At 48.0% G+C, this 21,036-nt stretch overlaps 1 protein-coding gene and 1 pseudogene across 5 annotated transcripts; both read left to right on the top strand.

Annotated features, from left to right (window-relative positions):
- Nucleotides 1-4,575: 4,575 nt before the first annotated feature.
- LOC106832983 (retinol dehydrogenase 16-like) lies at nt 4,576-11,129 on the top strand (annotated as a pseudogene).
- A 140-nt stretch (nt 11,130-11,269) lies between these two features.
- LOC106832982 (retinol dehydrogenase 16) lies at nt 11,270-20,830 on the top strand. 5 transcript variants are annotated; one of them, XM_044755981.2, is made up of 8 exons: nt 11,270-12,163; nt 12,770-12,831; nt 13,117-13,243; nt 15,134-15,448; nt 17,776-18,034; nt 18,876-19,039; nt 19,593-19,802; nt 20,193-20,830. In XM_044755981.2, the coding sequence occupies exons 4-8, from the start codon at nt 15,136-15,138 to the stop codon at nt 20,252-20,254; spliced, it is 1,008 nt and encodes a 335-aa protein (XP_044611916.2). In that variant the 5' UTR covers nt 11,270-12,163; nt 12,770-12,831; nt 13,117-13,243; nt 15,134-15,135; the 3' UTR covers nt 20,255-20,830. The 5 variants fall into 5 exon arrangements, with proteins under 5 accessions (XP_044611916.2, XP_070350363.1, XP_044611918.2 ...); XM_070494262.1 differs by having other exon boundaries at nt 11,270-12,831; XM_044755983.2 differs by having other exon boundaries at nt 11,272-12,831; nt 19,593-20,830.
- The last annotated feature ends 206 nt before the right edge of the window (nt 20,831-21,036 follow it).

Raw genomic sequence — 21,036 nt, 5'->3', positions numbered from 1 at the left:
GACTTGTCGTCAGACTCTGCCAGAAATACCTATAGATTTGGGTGAATTCCTCTCTTCTCTTGAGGTTCCCACAAATATCCTGAGGTTCTTTGCACCTGCCAGGGAAGTAACCTTTACTCACCTGGTAAACTTGCTGCGAACCATGTAAGCAAGGTACAAGGCCAATATTTCTGAGTGGTTTTATTCCATAAAGCCAATCTTTGTTCCTGAAAGTTGTCTGGTCATATCTGAGTCTATATATGTTTCTCTCAAATATGACATTCCAGCCAAAGTGTTGGTAATATAACCAATGTTTCCTATTATGTCCTGCTATAAGGAGAGCAGATTCTTACTGAACTTATGCAAACAACCATCTTGCCATGAAAGAAAGAATACTCACACCTCAAGAGTTTTCAAATTCTGGTGGGACCAGGTAGGGAGAAAAAAATAAATGTTTCAATTCTGCTTAAAAACGTATAATTTTACCAAATTGCTATAAGTCATAGTCAGCTTAAGAGAAAGGAGAAAAAGATTTCTTTAAATCTGGAAAAATAAAACATTAAAGATCAGAAATATTTCAAATGAAAAGTCATAAAAATTATAATCATCCTCATCAGTTCATTCAGTCCCACATAGCCCATTCTTGATCTTGATCTTCTGTTAGCAATTTTATGAGCCATCAGTTTCTCTGTTAGAGTTCTGTAATTTCTTATTCAGCTTAGGTTCATAATCTGAAAATTTGTCAGAGACATGCATTCTAGAGCAAGCATCAGAATCCCTTCCATGAATCTTTCTGAAGATGAAATACACCTGCAAATACATCTGAGTAAAACGACAACTGTCTGTAAATGACAAAAAACTCAAAAATGGCAACTGACAGACAAACTTGACTATTTCTGTGATACACAACACTTTAAGATAATAACTAGAATTATGGCTGACAAGCAGGACAGATTAGAATTTTAGGAATGCTATATAAAGTTTAAAACACTTATTTTAATAACATTCACACCCACAAAACAACCTAAGAATGTTTATCATCATTTATTTGACAATGCTTCCCATGTAATTTAACTTACTAAATAAGCCTAATTAGCTTAACATCTCCCTCTATATAGAAGTAGAACAAATTTTTTGAGAAGTCCCAGGGACCCATCGGAAACTCTCACAGTTAGAATTCTGGGAAGTTTGTCAAAAATATCAAAAGGTTTTATAACACTTGAGCAACTGGAAACAATGTTCACTGTGGAGCAATGCCTAGTTATCCATTTAACCAAAGTGACAACAGAAGCTATTAAAGGCAAACATACAGAGTTAATCAGTAAAAAAACAAAAAACCCTAAATTCTCTTAAGAGAGAGATTTAAGCCTTATAGAACATAGGAAATTATTCTGACAAAACATAGAATTTCTATCTTTTAGGTAGACTTTCTCAGAAGTAAAGAGAACCCTTTTATAATCTCTTTGTCAAGAGAAGACTAAAAGTTCAAGAAAATTATCCTCTTAAGAGAGAGAAAAAATATCAAAGTCTAATTTTGCAGCAGCTTACTTCTGATATCAAAACTCACTTACTTAATTAACTTCATTTTAATCTTAGCCACCTTGACTATGCACAAAACTCTTTCCTCAGGGTTCCTCTTCCACAAACCTTCTATGACTTTCTTTGTTTTTTTTCTTTTCTTTATTTTTGCTGAGAAAGATTCACCCTGAGCTAACATCTGTGCCGATCTTCCTCTATTTTGTATGTGGGTCCCTGACACAGCATGGCCACCAATGAGTGGTACAGGTCCATGCTCAGGAACAGAAGCCAGGTTGCCGAAGTGGAGGGTGCTGAACTTAACCACTAGGCCGTGGGGCAGGCCCATCTATGACTTTTTTTTACATTCAGAATTTGTCCCATGTCTTCTTTCTTCCCTCCTGGTACTTTAGGACAAATTTATCTTTCTTGACAAAACAAACAAAAATAATTCCATTCCCTATACCTTCTTTACTGAAAATATGCGTCTTACTTTCCTTGAATACAAAGATGTTTTCCTTATTAATTTTTAGTAGGCTTAATCACATATATATTGATTAGAATTCTGAACCCTTACAGACCTTAATTTTTAGTGAAAAGTATGAAGTAATCAATTATAAACCTGTCTTTTACATTAGCATTCTGTGGCTTGGCAAATTGATATATACTTTTTGTAATTCTTAGAAATATACCACTTCATAGTACAATCTTTTAATAAAATACAAGACATGTTGACTAATAGACAAAAACACCTTTTAGTTCTGTAATAAGAAGCCAAAGGTAGATAAACTTAGACACGTTTAGCAATAATACTTCAGTATTTTATTTTATTTGAAAATGACCTAGATATTCAATGAATTTTTTATCATTTAATTTGACCTAGAAAACTTCAAAGATTCACATTACCAAAGGGGTTTTAGAATCTTAAATATGCATATGCCACAACACATAATTATTGTTAAAAAGCTTACCCAAAAACTTGTATCTTACTTACATCTATTTAGTTTATTTGTTTCCAATAGCTATTTAGATTCCCTACAAAAACTTCATGAGACTTTAGACAAAATCAGTTATCATTCTAGGCTATTATTTTTGCTGACAAGTTTTGTAATAGTGATAACATGAGCTAATTGACTAACGAAGGCTGCATGTCTAGATTATATCTAATGTTGATAACTCTGAAGGTATGCCTATTTCAACCAAATCCACAAACTTAATAAGCTTTTATTTACCAAAGATTAATTTATACCATGTTAACTTGAAAGACATTTGGGTTAGTTCCTATTACATTCAGAAATAATTTATATAAGTGATTACTTTAGGCCAATTGAATAGAGCTCTTTCAGAAATTATACCATCTGTAGGTAAGATATCATACACGTATAACATACATGTAGACACACACACACAAAGACTCCACAGCTATTGTCTTTAAATTACTGCCATGAATCAAGTACAGTAATATAAAGCTCACCAGTTATGAAAGAATGATGAAATCCAAATTTTGCTTTAAGCCGTTTCTACTAACATTTGTGGAGAAGAGACTCAAGATGTTAGATTTTGGGCAAGGGCACTCTATAGGCAGTTTTTCTTTCCCTGTTTCCTTTTCTTTCCTTCAGTCTTAGGAATTGAGGATGGGCTAGGTAATAGTTCCCAGAGAAGCTTTTTGACAGAAAGGAAATGGGTGGAGTCTGAACTGCCTTTAGAGTTGCATTTTCAGTTTTGCAAGGATTTCATTTCTTAAGCACTTTTAAGCAACTTTAAGTTGCTCTTCCTCAGAAATTGATTGTAACTTACATCACATAGGTCGATCTACCTGTCCAATTATATCATTGCTAATTTGCTTCTTTCCCTCTGGGTGCTTGTTTTGTTTTAACTTAGGGAAGAGGGCCTAAAAAAAAATTCCTGTCAGGCTCTGAATACAAGCTTCAAGTTTTCTTATCGTAAGTTGCTAAATCCTTTCAAATATCTTGTCGGGTTTCGGCCTGGACAAACAATAACTATACCTGGCAGTGTTGAACAGTTCCAGTAGTCTTTAGCATAGTAGTTTACCAGACAATCTCTGAGTCTTGTTGACTATGGGAGGGGCTCATTTTGGGCCCTCCTTCAAAGGTAGATTATGGGGTGTCTGTAATAGGCTTTTCTTTTAGATATCTTTTATAACAACTTTTCTCTTTGCAACAAAACTTTCAATAAGGTTACTTTGGGATTTTGAAGTCTCTGCTTTTAAGTGCACTTTTAAATGATCTTATCTAATTGAACGTTGCTTCTAATGGCCAATGTGATCTCCTGAGGCTGGCAGCAGTTTGGTAGGACACATAGGCACAAAAAGGAGTGCAATCCATGTTTCTGTCCAACCATCTCCGACTGCAAAATGGGCTGCAACAGCATTTTTGTCCAACTTTATTTTTGGGACCCCCTTCCACTTGGCGATTATCAAGCCCAAGCCCTGGGGACACAAAACAAGCTTCGTAAGATTTTGCAGTTCTTTGTAAACATTTACAGCTTCTGGAACCTCTAGATTTTCAGCCATTATGCTGGAAGTTGGAGCACTTGACTCTGTAAAGATTGAAGATTTCTTTGTTTTTTGGTTTGAAAGCTTGATGGTAGCCCAAAGTGGCCACTGTAATTTTAAATTGTCCCTTGTTATCTTGCCAGCTGTTTACAGTTATTTCCATTTGAGGGGGCTCTTTCCAAGGTGTCCAGAACAAACAAGGTAATTTCTAAAGAGTATTAGAGTTACAGTCACCAAGAAACTCAGTCCCAAGTTGATGCCTTGGTGGTCTCAGTTCCTCACTCTTAATTACTCTGTTGACAAGATAGAGTCAGTTGAACTGGCACTAGAGAGCCCATGGTTACACCATCCGGTGGTCCCTGTTCAAGTCAGTCTTTTCTACCTTTGGAGTCTGTGTATGAGTGGTCTCGGTTCTGGATGTGCGTCCGGGATGGAAGGGGCAGGAGGGGCAGAGGGCAATGTACACAGGCACTCAGGGGACACCCGGGGACAAGGCTTCTTCAACCAATACAAGAGTACCGAACGTTGGACCTACTTACGTCAGTCCCTCGATTCAGCCCTCCCAGCAACTCAGAGAGGTTGCACTGCTGCACGTTTCCACCCCCACTGCCTCTTCTCCCCTTTCTTTGCCTCTGACCTCACACACCCCCTTTGCTCTCCTGAACGCCTTTCTGCAGAGAGAATTACTGTATCAGGAGGAGACCTAGTCCTCCAAGTCCTTTCCTTCTCCTTCTAACCCTAGAGAGGCTGACAGTGACTTAGATTTCTGAGGAGAGGGTGCTGTGTGCCGAGCCCTCTGAGGAAACCCAGGCCCTGAGAGGGTGCTGAATGTAAGTGTGTTGAATCCAGAGCGTCTTCCCACGAAGAACCTTCCTGAGGTCGGGAAGATCGAGCCCAGCGTGTTGGCAGACGAGGAGAAAGAGTTCTGAGCCCAGAACCTAGAACAGAGTGGCCTGTGCCGCTCAGTGTGTGGCACCTGGACGTGGAGAGCAGAGGGAGTGAGGGGCCTGGGGCAGTGGGGCGGACAGTGATGCTTTCTTTTTGCGCAGGAGTTGGGATTTTCAAGGGTCACATCATCAGCACTTGCAAAAGCAGTCCAAAGGGCGGATAGGTAGGGAGAGATTAAAATGTTCCAGAAGGACAGTGATCAGAAGGGCAATTGGAAACTTCATGCCGGAGAGGCTGGAGGCCAGACTGACAGCACAGCCTCCTGATCCAGGACGCTGGACTCTTCTGATCCCAGCCTGTCTCTGTTTGGTCTCTGCAAAGCCATGTGGCTGTACCTGGCAGTCCTCGTGGGCCTGTACTACCTCCTGCGCTGGTACCGGGAGAGGCAGGTGGTGAGCAACCTCCGAGACAAGTACATCTTCATCACGGGCTGTGACTCGGGCTTCGGGAACCAGCTGGCCAGGCAGCTGGACCTGCGAGGCTTGAGGGTGCTGGCCGCGTGTCTGACGGAGAAGGGGGCCGAGCAGCTGAGGGACCGGACGTCAGACAGGCTGGAGACGGTGATCCTGGATGTGACCAAGACAGAGAGCATCGCTGCAGCCACCCAGTGGGTGAAGGAGCGCACAAGGGACAGAGGTACCACCCAGATTTGTCGGGTCTGTTTCTCTTCTGTCTGTGAAGGGAGACTTCTTGTCTGCTGCTGGGGAAGATTCCCTAGGTGTTTTCCAGGACTTGAGGTCATACTCCCTTTCTTTCCCTCACGTGGCTCAGCAGCCAAGCCTCTTGTCTTTCCTCTGTGCCCTCTTCCCTTCCTCGGAGCTCTGGAGGTTTGGGGAGAGCTGCCCTGATGAGAATTTGCCCTTCCAAACTCCCTGTCTGAGGTGCCCCCTCCTCTCTTGGCAGAAGTTCTGCATTTCTTGATGCTGAGCGCCCCGGGGGAGATCAGAGCCCACTTTCTGGAGGATGAGTGGAGATGGGGCACTGACCCCCAGGCTTGTGTGGGCGGCTGGGGCAGTGCTGGAGCCGGGCTCCTGTTCTCAGTACTGTACCATGTTCTTGCTGGGGACCCCTAATTCTCTCTCAGAAAGTCACTCTCACCCATTATCAGATGACGACACTGAGCTTTTAGGACTTGCTAAAGGAGGTCAAAAAACTAGCACAAGGTCACTTTCTCTCTCTCTGTCTCTTTTTAAAACTACAACTTACCCATCTTATTGTGGGGAAGGAAAGGAACATTTGTTTCTGTTATCTAAGTATAAATGTAAAACATGACCATTACGGAAAACACAGAAAAGTACAGGATCAAAACAAAACTCACCCACTATCTACCAGCAGAGACGAGTCCTGGGAACCTTTTGACATAGATGGTATTATACTTGGCACATAGTGTCTATCCTCTTCTTCTCATTGAAAGAAGATGAGTATTTTACAATCTAATGGGATTTTTTCAAAACCATATAGTTTAATCATTTAGAAATTCTACCCTTTTGAATAGTAGTACTTTTTAGAACAGTACTTCATGTATGATATGAAATTGTTTCCTGCATTTTATTCTCACGTTCAACATAAATCATGTCTGGGTGAATTTCTTTCTCAAATCTCTCTGTGTAACCGTGCATGTTGACTGGGTTCTTAGAAGCAGCATGTCTGCTGGGAGAATGCGTGTCCTGGAAGGGCAGCCTGTTTCTGAGCAGGGGAGGGACTCAACTGTCTGGCTCCATCTTGTGCCCTCCGTGGCCACAACTCCCCCGAATGCCTGCTCCTGCTGCCCTGAGGGCTTCTTTAGTGTCTGTGCTCGGAATCGCGTCCTTGAGTTCTGCAGAGAGGTTTCCAGGAGGCTGGGTGAACTGAGGGCCGAGGGGGAGGGGTGAGGGTGGCCTCCTGTGTGGATGGGAGGAGAGGGAGCATTTTCTGGTGCAGAGGGTGAAGTCTGTGCATGGAGGGTGGGGGTGAGACAGCCTTGCCTCCCCCCATGGGCTGCCCCTTGGAATTGATCTCCCAGGTCCTACAGGACTCTTGCTCACTATTGCTGCAGGTGTTTCAAGGTCAGTCCCTGAGGTCACCTCCTGCCTGTTCTCACCTTCCCCCCACCTGGGGTTTCAGGTCTGCTTTACCCCACCAACTTCTAGCAAGATTTTAGCATCTTCTTTTTTTTTTGGTCCATTACCTTTTGCCTTTTTCTTCCTCTCTCCCCACCCTTCCTCATTCTCTCTCTGTGTGTCTCTCTACTCCCCCACAGATATTTGTTGCACACTCACGAAAGGCGCTGTCCAGGAACTCTGAAAATGTAGGTGAGCGTTTATAATGCCTGCAGGACAACATTGATGTGTGAAAACCCAAAACATTACTGTCTGTGTTCCAGACTATGGACACACTAGATACCTCAACATCACTCCCTGCCTTCATTAACTGTGGGGTGATGGCCCATTGTCCACCAGGCAGTGATTGGGCCAGGCAGAATAAGTCAGGACGGAGGCACGCTTTCTGTCCTCCAACAACATATGGCATCTGCACTCCCCAAACCCTACCAAAAGCATGGTGTTATCTGTTCTACTCACTCCCCATGCAACGTCTCTCATAAAGTCCTCATGTGATTGAAAGGTGAATTGGAACCACAGCTGTGTCCTCACAATGCAGTGTTGCTCTCTCGCCCCTGCTATGTCCAGGACTGTGGGGCCTGGTGAATAACGCTGGCATCGCTGCGCCCATCACACCCAGTGAGTGGCTGACCAAACAGGACTTTGTGAAGATCCTCGACGTGAACCTGCTAGGGGTGATCGAGGTGACTCTGAGCCTGCTGCCCCTAGTGAGGAAGGCAAGGGGCCGAGTGGTCAATGTCTCCAGTGTTGCGGGTCGATTGTCCCTTTTTTGGTGGGGGCTACTGCATTTCCAAGCATGGCGTCGAGGCTTTCTCGGACTCCCTCAGGTACTGGACTGGGTTAGAAGCCCTCCCTCAGTCCTTCTGCTTCTGTGCCTCCAGGAAAGCTTTTCAGAAACCCTTCCTTCCAGATCTTTCTCTCTTGCTTTGTGCCGGGCATTCATTGGGAAGTACTTTTTATGCTCTGGTGTTTGGATGGTCCTCAGCCCATAGAGTTTGATTCAACTGATTTCAGCCCTAGAGAAGGACCCACAGTTGGAAAGTATCCGAGGCAAAATAGGACCTGGGATAATGTGGCTGCAGAGGCCATGTCAGTAATCCCTATGACATTCAGTTCAGGGAGCCCTTGAGGTGGGGTGCAGAATTTGAGTCAATTCAACAGACACTTATTGACATCTCTGTGAGCGCACAATAAAGTGTCTGAGGACAACAAGATTTGGTCCCTGATCTAAAAAGTCTGAAAGCTGAGAAAGGGACAAGGGATACAGAAATGTCGACATCTTCATTGTGGTGATGACCAAGTCAGCCATGTTGGCCGTGGTGCCACAGGAATCAGGGGAGGGGCCTGGAGAAGGGTCTGAGCTGAAGATGAAGAACTGATCTTGGTAAGCTGGCAACCCGAGGAATAGGGTGGGAAAGCTTTCTGGAAGAGGGAATGACGTCAGCCAAGCCCAGGGTTTGTAATGGTTGAGCGCCTATGCTGCAGGGTCCTTTAGATGTAAAGGATAAGGCCTGGACTGGCAGGAGAGATGCCAGGCAGGCGGGCATCGGTGGGCTCGTGAAGGGACATGGGCCCTCGACAGGCTGTGGACCTCCATGCTGTTGACAGTGGAACCCCATGGAAGGGATTTCATCAGGGTAGTTACTTTGTCAGATCAGCATCTAGAGAACCCACTGGCTGCAGGGCAGAGGATGGCTCTGAAAGTGGGGGAGCTGGTACTGCAGGCAGAGAGAGGCTCCGTAGGGGACAGATGGCCAGGCAGTTGACTAGAGCAGCAGAGGGGAGAGAGAGAGTTGAGGAGGGTGGAGGAAGTAAGAGGGGAAAGTGTGGAGATGGATTGGATGTGAGGGGACAGAGGAGGAGAGAGCATTTAAGTGGTGGCTTGTATTAGAATAGGTAGGATGTGGAGCTAATAAGCAGATGCATGTCAAAAACATGGAAAAATGTACAAAGCTTATAGAGAGACTATGCCATTGTCATAATTTTTCTCCCCCTGGATGCTGCACTTTGAAACTTTAGAAGCTTTTGAGTTTATGTCACTCCAATCCTGTGTTGGGATGTATCATTTCTGTTTGTTTGTTTCTTGTGTTTTGTCTCCCAAGGCCTCTGAAGTCCTTGTCCCTCTTCCTGTCTGCCTTACAGGAGGGAGCTCTCCCACTTTGGGGTGAAGGTGGCTATTATCGAGCCTGGTTCCTTCAAGACCAGCCTGACCAATAATAACAGAATTTCTCAGAGCTTCTGGGAGGCATGGGATCACGCCAGCCCAGAGGTCAAGGAGATCTATGGGGAGAAATTCTCTGCATCCTGTGAGTGAGCTGTGGGCCCTGGGGAAAGAAGCAAACCTTTGTCTGGAAACCTGAGTCCATCATTAGCGCCTCCTCGGATCTCAGGTCCATGCTTTCAGTTCTGACTCAGCCACACGGTGGGGACGTTTGTTTCATCCCATGGTCCCATGTGGTCTTCTGGTATCCTAAGGAAGAGATCCAGACTTGTTAGAGCTGGGGACCACAGGTTCATCTGAATCTCTCATTATGTTGAATAGGAAACTGAAGCCAGAGAGGGAAGACACCTCTGGACTCATGGCAAGCTGGTATTATAGCAGCTGGGTTTCAGGTGCCTAGATTTCCAGTGTTTGTAGAGATCTCCAGCTTATGCAGTGCACATACAGCCATGAGTCATTTAAAGATGAGGGTAGGTTTTGAGAAATGTGCTGTTAGGCCCCCCTTTTTTTAAAAAAGATGGTCCCCAGAGCCAACATCTGTTGCCAATGTTCCTTTTTTTTGCGTCTTCTCCCCAAAGCCCCCCAGTATATACTTGTATATTCTAGTTGTAGGTCCTTCTGGCTCTGCTATGTGGGATGCCACCTCAGCATGGCTTGATGAGCAGTGCCATGTCTGAACCCAGGATCTGAACTGGTGGAACCCTGTGCCACGGAAGCGGAGTGTGAGAACTTAACCACTCAGCCACGGGGCTGGCTGCTGTTAGATCCTTTTGTTGCCGTGCAAACATCATAGAGTCTACTTACACAAACCTAAATAGCATAGCCTACCACACAGCCAGGCTATATGGGACTAATCTTGTGAGAGCATTGTCGTAGATAAGAAGGCAGTTAAGCAGAGCATGACTGTATTCCCAGGATACAGTGAGAGAGGGCTTAGCATGGAGAATGTTCCTGGGGTAAGAGTTGGGACACGCTCTAATGATTCCCTGAATTCCATTTGGAGCACGATTTGGGGGAGCCCCGGAAGTTTTACAATCTTTTCTGTTAAATTGATCCCAAAGCAGGGTTATTGGGAAGTGAAAATATATTTGGATGGTGTCTCCTTCTTGACAGTCATAAAATCAACTAAAATCTTGGTGCCAAAGTGGTCTCAGGCTGTGTCCTTGGTGACAGACTGCATGGAACATGCCCTGACCGCCTGCCACCCCCGCACCCGATACTCAGCTGGCTGGGATGCCAAGCTCTTCTACCTCCCCATGAGCTACATGCCCTCCTTCTTGGTGGACGCCATCTTCTACTGGAGCTTCCCAAGGCCCGCCAAGGGCCTGTAGCCCAAGCCTGGGGTGCTGGTATGGTGAAGCTGAGCTCAGTGTGAGGGAGGGATACACAGGGGGAGGGAAATAGAGTGGGGAGAGGGGCTCTCATGTCACTAGGGGAACACATTTCAGCCCGCTCCCTCCCTCCTCCCCAGTCTTCTCCTGGGACATTACTCAAGAATCTGGGGGTATAAGGAGGAAAGAACCAAATTGTATAGCTGAGGAACTGGGACCCATTGCACACATCATCATCTGATCCTTAAGAGGCCTCTCAAGGCTCTGAGCCTCAGGGCTCTTCTGCCACCCTCAGGATCCACACTTTACAGAGATTGTGAGCAGCTGGGGGACACTCAGCCTCACCTGAGCCTGCTCTGACTCTGTCCTCCTCGTCAGTTGTGCCTTGGCCCTGGCATGTCTTCCGCTCCCACAGGATGGAAAGGCCTGAAGAAGGTGAAGTCTCTTCTCCACTGAAGACATCTGTGGACAGAGGTAGAGGTGTGGAGGGTGACCAACAGCCTGACCCCTCAGCCTCAGGTCCAAGTCAGCAGACCTTGCTGGAAGGTGGTGTGCTCAATAGGGTTCCTGTCAGAGGACACAGAAATCAACTTTTGATTTGTCTGGAAAGCATGGATTTCCATTCCTTATCTTTGCTTTAAAATAAAAGTTGAAAAGTTTACCTTGGCCCAGTGATTGGAAGCGTGACCTTGGGGAGCGGTGGGGTGTGCGTCTGTGAGAGAAAGAGTGAGGTGATTTCACAGAGGTCAAGGGATGAGTGGGATGAGCTGAGGAGGCATTGGACAGAGAAGTTAGGTGACTCCCTCCCTTCCACACAGCTAAGGGGCTGAAGTTTCCCTTTCCAGATTTATCAAGTATCATAGAGTCAGAGGATTAGACACGAGGATGGACAAAGAAGGAGAGGTGGCTCAGGCACTGGCAGACCCTTCCCTGGGGACACCAAGCCTCTCTCCTCACCAGCACCCTGTCTCCATGTCTCCCTCTCTGTCCTCTCCTTTAGAGTCACCACCCTCCATCCCCTGCCATCACCAGGTTCCTCAGCCCGGATCCCCTCCCCACGCTCTCCAGAGGGGGAGAGGAAGAGTCCCTTCTGAACCCAAGTCTTTCCTTTTCTGCCAACGTTTGTTGAGCCCCTACTGTGCGCTGGGTAGAAATTCCCCTAACGAACATGTACTTCCTGAGGCCCGGCCTCTCTCTGTCTCCACTGTTCCGATGATGTTCTGAGAAGGGACTCCACAGGGGAGGCATTTGCAGAAAGTGATACAGCTTCCTGGGCTGAGCACAGATTGGAGTTGGCAGGGACCTTGCCAGGTGTCTTAGTTTTTCTCCTTTAGAGTAACATTGACGATATGGAGTCCTCCCGGGTCCCTGAAGTTGTAGAACCATGTCAGCATTCTTCATGAAAACAAAAGTGAGCTCCCAGGTGGCAGGGCCCTTCATTCTCAAACCTGTAGTGAACACTTGGTGTCGGACAAGAGACTGCTGAGGACACAACGACGACGGGGAGGATCCTCAAGGATCTGCAAGTCCTCCAAAGTTCTGGTGTCCACTCAAGGTCAGTCCATGTCCCCCAGGCCAACCGAAAGCAAGAGTGTCATGCTTGATCTCAAGTCTCCAGATTTTCATGAGATTACTTATACACACACACACCCAGAAAACAAACTGAAATAAAATAAAGGATGATTCACTTTATAGCCTTGAGGGTATGTGTTTAGGAGGTTTGGATTCACCCCTAGCAGTTGTCTGCGCAGTGTCATAGAACTGTGAGCTTACAAACCCCTGCCCCTCCTTGTTGGGCTCTATGTGGGGGACCATCTGGGTGCCATGGCCACAAGTGTGAAGTGGGATTCAAAGGTGCGAACCTAGATACGGCGGCACACCAATGGCTTTGAATAAAATTCCAACGCAAACCTGTCCAAGTCTTAAACGTAGACCATTAGCATCACCTCATCCTCCTCCTTCTAGGCTTCTTTCCATGGAGAGGGAGGCAGGTCCAGTCTGATGGAACTGTGCAGGGCCTGGCCCCATGCCATGACAGTCCTCGGGGTTGTCCCAAGGAAGCTGCCCTCACTCCTTTTTCCCTTTGCTGTCCTGGCCTTTTCTGAGGAGTACAGTGTCAGTGACCCCCCCCCCCCCCACTTACAAATCCCATCCCCTCCAGGTGACAGATGCTCGGCACCTGAAGATAGGGGTGTGTTTCTGCATTTCTGGGACCCACTCCAGGTAACGGGGCTGCATACCTGTAGGGCTGGAAACAAACTTGCAGAATTAACTCTCACTCCCTGCCCTTTCCATGTTCCCCTTTCCTTTAGCTACACTTCCTCTTCTTCTGAAGACCCATACTGGGAGGAGAAGAGGGAGGGAGTAGGTGGGCGGAGGACACTCAGACTCTTGACAAAGGTCCCGGCTGAGACTCTGCAGGGTGCCACCAGGGGGCGCAGCTTCCTTTCTCTTGCACAGAGGCTCACTGGTGCTGTCCTTTGACCTGGTGCTGCTGCCCCTCCCCAGGGCCTCGGAGAGGATCTCTGTGTCAGGAGGTGTTAAGCGAGATCTCAGTGCAGAGATTGACGGCAGTGGGTCTGCATCCCGTGGGACCTTTCGAAGGATTTCTCGTTCTGGCCCCTGCAACTCCAGGGTGAGTGAGTGTCCCCCCCCCCCCCCCCGCCCAAGCTCCTGTTTTCTCCACTCTCTCTGAAACTTCCTGTTTGTTCCCATCTGGAATGACCTCAAACTCCTTCATGACCCTAACACCAGGGCTGCTATCCCTCTCAGGATTCATGAGAGTGACGTAGCAGGCGTGAGGGCTGACAAATGTCTCTGCTGCATGGCCTCTTGGGAATTTATGGTTGAAGGAATTTCTGGTCACTGACAAAATGTCCCCAGTTCCTCCCCAGAAACCATGACCTTCTCCCTTGTCAGGGTTTGGTGTCCTGTAAGAATTTGCGCGTCTCCTTGGCCCCGTGAGGGTTTCCCGGGCTCCTTCCTTCCTCCTGGCCTGCTTCCTCCCCCAGCCTTCGGGAAGCCCTTGTCGGAGGGTGCAGTCACCCAGGAAGCAGGGACAGGCTGGTTTCGGCAGGACCAGCCTCTGTCAGGCTGCTGCTGCCTCCCACCTTGAGGGACAGGCTCCCACAGGCCTACAGGTGGATCCCTGCATAGAAAGGTTACAACTGATAGCGAATCTGCCCCCTTGTCTGTCTTTCTTGCCTGCTTGGGTGGGTCTGGGGCCATTTGAGCCTCTGGTTTCTGAGGGGCAGCCTCTCCTTTGCCCTCCCAGGGCCTCTCCTCTTTCCTACTTACCAGTCAGAGCTGTGACAAATGTGGACGGTGAGGGAGACGCCCAGAGCAGTGACACTGGCTCCTGTCCCTGCCCCACTCACCAACTCCGTTTCCCATGCTGTGCCACCCCCTTTTATGAAATGGTGTCCTCCACCTCAGCACGAAGCCCCTCCAGGGACAGCTGTTGTGAACCCCATTTCTAGTCCTTTCTTTAGTCTCCTGAGGGGGCAGCTCCCTCCTCCTCTCCATCATCCTCTGAGACCAATGGAACTAATACCCATTCAATTATTGGAGTTCACATCCCTGCCTGCTGGGTGAGGTTTATGTCACCGTGTGCATTTGTCCCTGTTCGAGTCAGTCTTTTCTGCCTATGGAGTCTGTGTCTGAGTGGTCTGGGCTCTGGATGAGCTTCCTGGTGGGAGGGACACGGTCAGAGGGCAATGTAACCAGGGACCCAGGGGCACCTGGGGACAGGACCTCTTCACTGAATAAATGAGAGCTGACTGTTAGACCCACTTATGTCACTGCCTCGATTCAGCCCTCCCAGCATCTCGGAGAAGCCGCACAGCTGCGCGTGTCCACCCCCACTGCCTCTTCTCCCCTTTCTTTGCCTCTGACCTCACACACCCCCTTTGCTCTCCTGAACGCCTTTCTGCAGAGAGAATTACTGTATCAGGAGGAGACCTAGTCCTTCAAGTCCTTTCCTTCTCCTTCTAACCCTAGAGAGGCTGACAGTGACTTAGATTTCTGAGGAGAGGGTGCTGTGTGCTGAGCCCTCTGAGGAAACCCAGGCCCTGAGAGGGTGCTGAATGTAAGTGTGTTGAATCCAGAGCGTCTTCCCACGAAGAACCTTCCTGAGGTCGGGAAGATCGAGCCCAGCGTGCTGGCAGACGAGGAGAAAGAGTTCTGAGCCCAGAACCTAGAACAGAGTGGCCTGTTCCGCTCAGTGTGTGGCACCTGGACGCAGAGAGCAGAGGGAGTGAGGGGCCTGGGGCAGTGGGGTGGACAGTGATGCTTTCTTTCTGCGCAGGAGTTGGGATTTTCAAGGGTCACATCATCAGCACTTGCAAAAGCAGTCCAAAGGGCAGATAGGTAGGGAGAGAATAGAATGTTCCAGAAGGACAGTGATCAGAAGGGCAATTGGAGACTTCATGTCAGAGAGCCCGTAGGCCACACTGCCAGCACAGCCTCCTGATAGAGAAGGCCTACTCTTCTGATCACAGCCTGTCTCTGTCTGTCCCCTGCAAAGCCATGTGGCTGTACCTGGCAGTCCTCGTGGGCCTGTACTACCTCCTGCGCTGGTACCGGGAGAGGCAGGTGGTGAGCAACCTCCGAGACAAGTACATCTTCATCACGGGCTGTGACTCGGGCTTCGGGAACCAGCTGGCCAGGCAGCTGGACCTGCGAGGCTTGAGGGTGCTGGCTGCATGTCTGACGGAGAAGGGGGCCGAGCAGCTGAAGGACCGGACATCAGACAGGCTGCAGACGGTGATCCTGGATGTGACCAAGACAGAGAGCATCGCTGCAGCCACCCAGTGGGTGAAGGAGCGCACAGGGGACAGAGGTACCACCCAGATTTGTCGGGTCTGTTTCTCTTCTGTCTGTGAAGGGAGACTTCTTGTCTGCTGCTGGGGAAGATTCCCTAGGTGTTTTCCAGGACTTGAGGTCATACTCCCTTTCTTTCCCTCACGTGGCTCAGCAGCCAAGCCTCTTGTCTTTCCTCTGTGCCCTCTTCCCTTCCTCGGAGCTCTGGAGGTTTGGGGAGAGCTGCCCTGATGAGAATTTGCCCTTCCAAACTCCCTGTCTGAGGTACCCCCTTCTCTCTTGGCAGAAGTTCTGCATTTCTTGATGCTGAGCGCCCCGGGGGAGATCAGAGCCCACTTTCTGGAGGATGAGTGGAGATGGGGCACTGACCCCCAGGCTTGTGTGGGCGGCTGGGGCAGTGCTGGAGCCGGGCTCCTGTTCTCAGCACTGTACCATGTTCTTGCTGGGGACCCATAATCCTCCCCCAGGGAGTCACTGTCACACCCATATCAGATGATGACACTGAGCTTTCAGGATTTGCTAAAGGAGGTAAAAAATGCTACTATGGGGTCACTTCACTCTGTCTCTCTCTTTCTCTCTGTCTCTCCTTCTTAAACTAAAATTGCCGCTTATTATAGGGGAGTAAGAGAACATTAATTTCTTTCTTCTAAGTATAAATGTAAATCATGATAATTGTGAAAAACACAGAAAAGTACGAGATCAAAATGAAACTCACCCACAATCCACCACCAGAGACAAGTCCTGGGAACCTTTTGACATAGACGGTATTAAATTGTCATGAAGTGTATCCAATTCTTTTCATTGAAAGAAGATGAGCATACTATAGCATAATGGAAATTTCTTCAAAAACTTAATTTTGGCGGGCTGGCCCAGTGGCGCAGCAGTTAAATTCGCATGTTCCGCTTCTTGCTGGTCCGAGGTTTGTCAGTTTGGATCCCTGTTGGGGACATGGCACCGCTTGGCAAAAGCCATGCTGTGGTAGGAGTCCCACATATAAAGTAGAGGAAGATGGGCATGGATGTTAGCTCAGGGCCAGTCTTCCTCAGTAAAAAGAGGAGGATTAGCAGTAGTTAGCTCAGGGCTAATCTTCCTCAAAAACAAACAAACAAACAAAACACCAAACTTAATTTTGAAGGGTTGAGAATATTTTATCTTTTTGCATAGCATTACTTACTAATGCCATTCCTCATGTAACATATGAATTTTTTCCCAACATTTATTCATCACGTTCAACATACCTCATGTCTTGGTGAACTTCTTTACCCAAATCTCTCTGTGTAACCGTGCATATTGACTGGGTTCTTAGAAGCACCATGTCTGCTGGGAGAATGTGAGCCCTGGAAGGGCAGCCTGTTTCTAATCAGGAGAGGGACTCAACTCTCTGGGTCCATCCTGTGCCCCCCGCAGCCCCAACTCCCCCGAATGCCTGCTCCTGCTGCCCCGAGGGCTGTTGGTGGGTAGCTCTTCAGTTTCTGTCCCCAGAATCGCATCCTTGAGTCCTGCAGGGAGGTTTCCAGGAGGCTGGGTGAACTGAGGGCAGAGGGGGAGGGTCGAGGGTGGCCTCCTGTGCGGGTGGGAGGAGAGGGGGCATTTTCTGGTGCAGAGGGTGAAGTCTGTGCATGGAGGGTGGGGGTGAGACAGCCTTGCCTCCCCCCATGGGCTGCCCCTTGGAATTGAAGCCCCAGATCCTATAGAAACGATGATCATTCTTGCTGCAGGTGTTTCAATGCTGGTCACTGAGATCTCCCCCTGCCTGTTCTCAAATTTCCCCCACCTGGGGTTTCAGGTCTGCTTTACCCAACCAAGCTCTACCCAGATTTTAGCTGTGTTTTCTTTTCTTTTTCTGTATTATCCTCTGTCTTTTTCTTCTTCTCTTCCCCTCCATTCCTCGTTTTCTGTCTGTGTGTGTCTCCTTCCCCCACAGATATTTGTTGCACCCTCACTAAAGAAGCTGTCCAGGAAATCCGAAAATGTAGGTGAACATTTATAGAGTCTGTAGGACAAGATTGATGTGAGAAAAACGAAACCATCACTGTCCATATTCTAGTCTATTTAAATGCTAGATTCCTCAACCTCCTTCCCCGACTTCATCAAATGTGGGGTGATGGCCCATTGTGTACCATGCCGTGACCAGATCATGAAGAATAAACTACTTTCTGTCCTCCAACACCTTAGAGGGTATGCACCCCAAACCTTGAAGGTAATGTGTTGTTATCTGTTTCACCCACTCCCCATGCAACTTCTTTTCAAATGTCTTCACTTGATCGGAAGGTGAATTGGAACCACAGCTGTGTCTTCACTCATGGGCATAATGCAGTCTTGCTTTCTTGTCCCCACTGTGCCCAGGACTGTGGGGCCTGGTGAATAACGCCGGCATTGCCGTGCCTGTGGCACCCAATGAGTGGCTGACCAAACAGGACTTCATGAAGATCCTCAACGTGAACCTGCTGGGGGTGATCGAGGTGACCCTGAGCCTGCTGCCCCTAGTGAGGAAGGCGAGGGGCCGCGTGGTCAACGTCTCCAGTGTCATGGGCCGGGTGTGCCTTTTTGGTGGGGGCTACTGCATCTCCAAGTATGGCATCGAGGCCTTCTCAGATTCCCTCAGGTACTGGACTGAGACAAAGGCCCTCCCTCACTCCTCCTACTTCTGTGCTTTCAAGAAAGCCTTTCAGAAACTCTTTCTTCCAGAACATTCTCTCTTGCTTTATGCAGGTCTTTCTTTTGGAAGCACCTTTTTATCTCTTGGGTGTCATGTGGGGTCCCAGGCCTATCAAGTTTAATCCACCCTATCCTTGCCCTGGAGGAGGGCCCCCATCAGAAAGCATCTGAGGCAGAATTGATATCAATATAATTTGGCTGTGGAGCCCAACCATATACACATCTTATGGTGTGAGGTCTTACAGCCTTGTTGGCAGTGGATCCCCATGACACAATTTAATCAGGGGAGCTACTTCATCAAATCAGTAGGAGAGACTCCACTGGCTGCAGAGCAGAGGATGGCTCTGAATGTGGGGGAGCTGCGACCTAATAGAGATCCTCTTTACAGGACAGATGGTCAGGGAGTTGACTAGAGCAGGAGAGGGGAGAGACGATTGAGGTGTGTGGGAAACATAAATGGGCAAAGCCTCATGATGGGTTGAACTTGGGGGAACTCGAGGAGAGAGCATGTAAGTGGTGCCTTGCACCACCTGCAGCAGAAGTGGTGGGATTTAGAGCTAATAAGCATGTGTATGGAAAATGTTTGGAAAAATATTCAAATTCTATACAGAGGCAATACAATCATCATAAGTTTTCTCCCCCTGGCTACTGCACTTTTCAACTCCCCAGACTTTCGAGCTCATCCCACCACAATCCTATGTTGGTGTGTTACTGTTTTTTCACATGTTTTTGTGTTTTATTTTGCAAGACCTCTGAAGTCCTTGCCCCTCTGCCTGTCTGCCTTGCAGGAGGGAGCTCTCCCACTTTGGGGTGAAGGTAGCTATAATCGAGCCAGGTTTCTTCAAGACCACTGTGACCAGTACCAAGGTGCATTCTCAGGAATTCCAAGAGGCCTGGGACCGGGCCAGCCCAGAGATCAAGGAGATCTATGGGGAGAAGTACCTGGCATCCTGTGAGTGAGTTGTGGACACTGGGGAGATAAGCAAACCTTTGTTTTGAAGCCTGGGTCCACCATTAGTGCCTCCTCAGATCTCAGGTCCATCATCTATGTCCATTCACAGTGGGGACATTTAGCTCCATCCTCATAGTCCCGTGTGGTCAACTGGTAACCTAGGGAAAGGACACAGGCTTGTTATACCTGGGGACCACTGTCTCATGTGAACCCCTTGTTAAGTAGAGGCAGAAACTGAAGCCAGCGAGGGAAGACACCCCTGGGCTCATGGCACACTGCTGTTAGAGCAGCTGGTTTTCAGGTGCTTGGATTTCTTGTGGTTGTAGAGACTTCTAGTTTACGTAGTCCAGATATTCCCAGGAATAGAGCCAGAGGAATCTCAGTGTGGAACGTTTGTACCTGGGGTAGAATCAGGGCTCTTCCTGGGGAATTTGGGTGGATTTGATTTGGGGGGGGGGTCCAGGAATTCTTAAAAACTTCACTCCATAAGTTGATTCCAAAGTGGGAGTGGTTGGATGTGGGAATACATTTGGATCTTTCTTATTCTGGACAGGCATGAAATCAATTAAATTGTTGAAGAAAAGTTACACGGAAGATCTTTCCTTGGTCACAGACTGCATGGAACATGCCCTGACCGCCTGCCACCCCCGCACCCGATACTCAGCTGGCTGGGATGCCAAGCTCTTCTACCTCCCCATGAGCTACATGCCCGCCTTCTTGGTGGATGCCATGATCTACTGGCGCTCCCCAAAGCCTGCCAAGGGCATGTAGCCCAATACTTGGGTGCACAGTATGGTGGACTTGGGTACTATGTGAGGGAGGGATGCATCAGGGGGAGGGAAATAGAGTGGAGAGAGGGGCTCTCATGTCACCAGGGACACCCATCTCACCTCCCTCTCTACCTCCTCCCCAGTCTTCTCCTGGGGCATTACTCAGTACTCTGGGGATGTTAGGAGGAAGGAACCAAATTTGACACCTCAGGAACTGGGACCCAATAGCACATATCTATGTCCTCTTTCTTGAGTGGCCTCTCAAGGCTCAGAGCCTCATGACTTTCCTGCTACCCCGAGGAATCCACACTTTTGGGGAGTGTGAGCAGTTGGGAGACACTCAGCCCCTCCTGAACCTGCTCTGCCTCTGTCCTCCTCCCCAGTTGTGCTTTGGTCCTGGCCTGTCTCTCCCTCCCACGGGATGGAAAGGACCTGGAAGAAGTGAAGTCTCCTCTCCACTGAAGACATCTGTGGACAGAGGTGGAGGTGTGGAGCGTGACACCAGCCTGACCAATCAGCCTCAGGTGCCAACTCACTAGGGAGGCCTGCCATGTGAGCTTATGACCATTCCTACCCCTGAGAGGAAGAGCCTCTATGGGTCCATTGGAAATCAATAGGCACGGTAAATGAAGAGCTGCATGTGAAGATGCCTTAATCTATTGTTCTAAATGTGAAACAGATCTTTATTGTCCAAAGAAATGCCTGAAGGCTTCTAGTTCCCTTTATTTGAATGTAATATTTTAGCCAATTTTCCAAAATTGCTAACATATTCCAACTTAATCTAAAGTTGCTTGGCCCCGTGGCCGAGTGGTTAAGTTCACGTGCTCCGCTGCAGGCGGCCCAGTGTTTCGTTGGTTCGAATCCTGGGCGCGGACATGGCACTGCTCATCAAGCCACGCTAAGGCAGTGTCCCACATGCCACAACTAGAAGGACCCACAACGAAGAATATACAACTATGTACCGGGGGGCTTTGGGGAGAAAAAGGAAAAAAAAAGTTGCAATAGAACCAGCATGAAAACAGTTTTTGGTATTTTATTTATTTTTATTTTTTAGTATTTTTGTTCCTCATCTTTATAATCAAGACTCACTGCTTCTTATCATCAGTATTTATTGAGCACTTACTGTGTACCAGGCACAAACACATGCACAAATCGTTTTTCCTTCCCTAGAGGAACTTATATCCTAAAAGAACAAAAAATACACCTCTCTTAATATGTCACCACATA

This window comes from Equus asinus, chromosome 22 (genome assembly GCF_041296235.1).
Source record: "Equus asinus isolate D_3611 breed Donkey chromosome 22, EquAss-T2T_v2, whole genome shotgun sequence".
NCBI classification, from domain to species: domain Eukaryota; kingdom Metazoa; phylum Chordata; class Mammalia; order Perissodactyla; family Equidae; genus Equus; species Equus asinus.
This window is presented reverse-complemented; position numbering and strand designations above follow the sequence as displayed.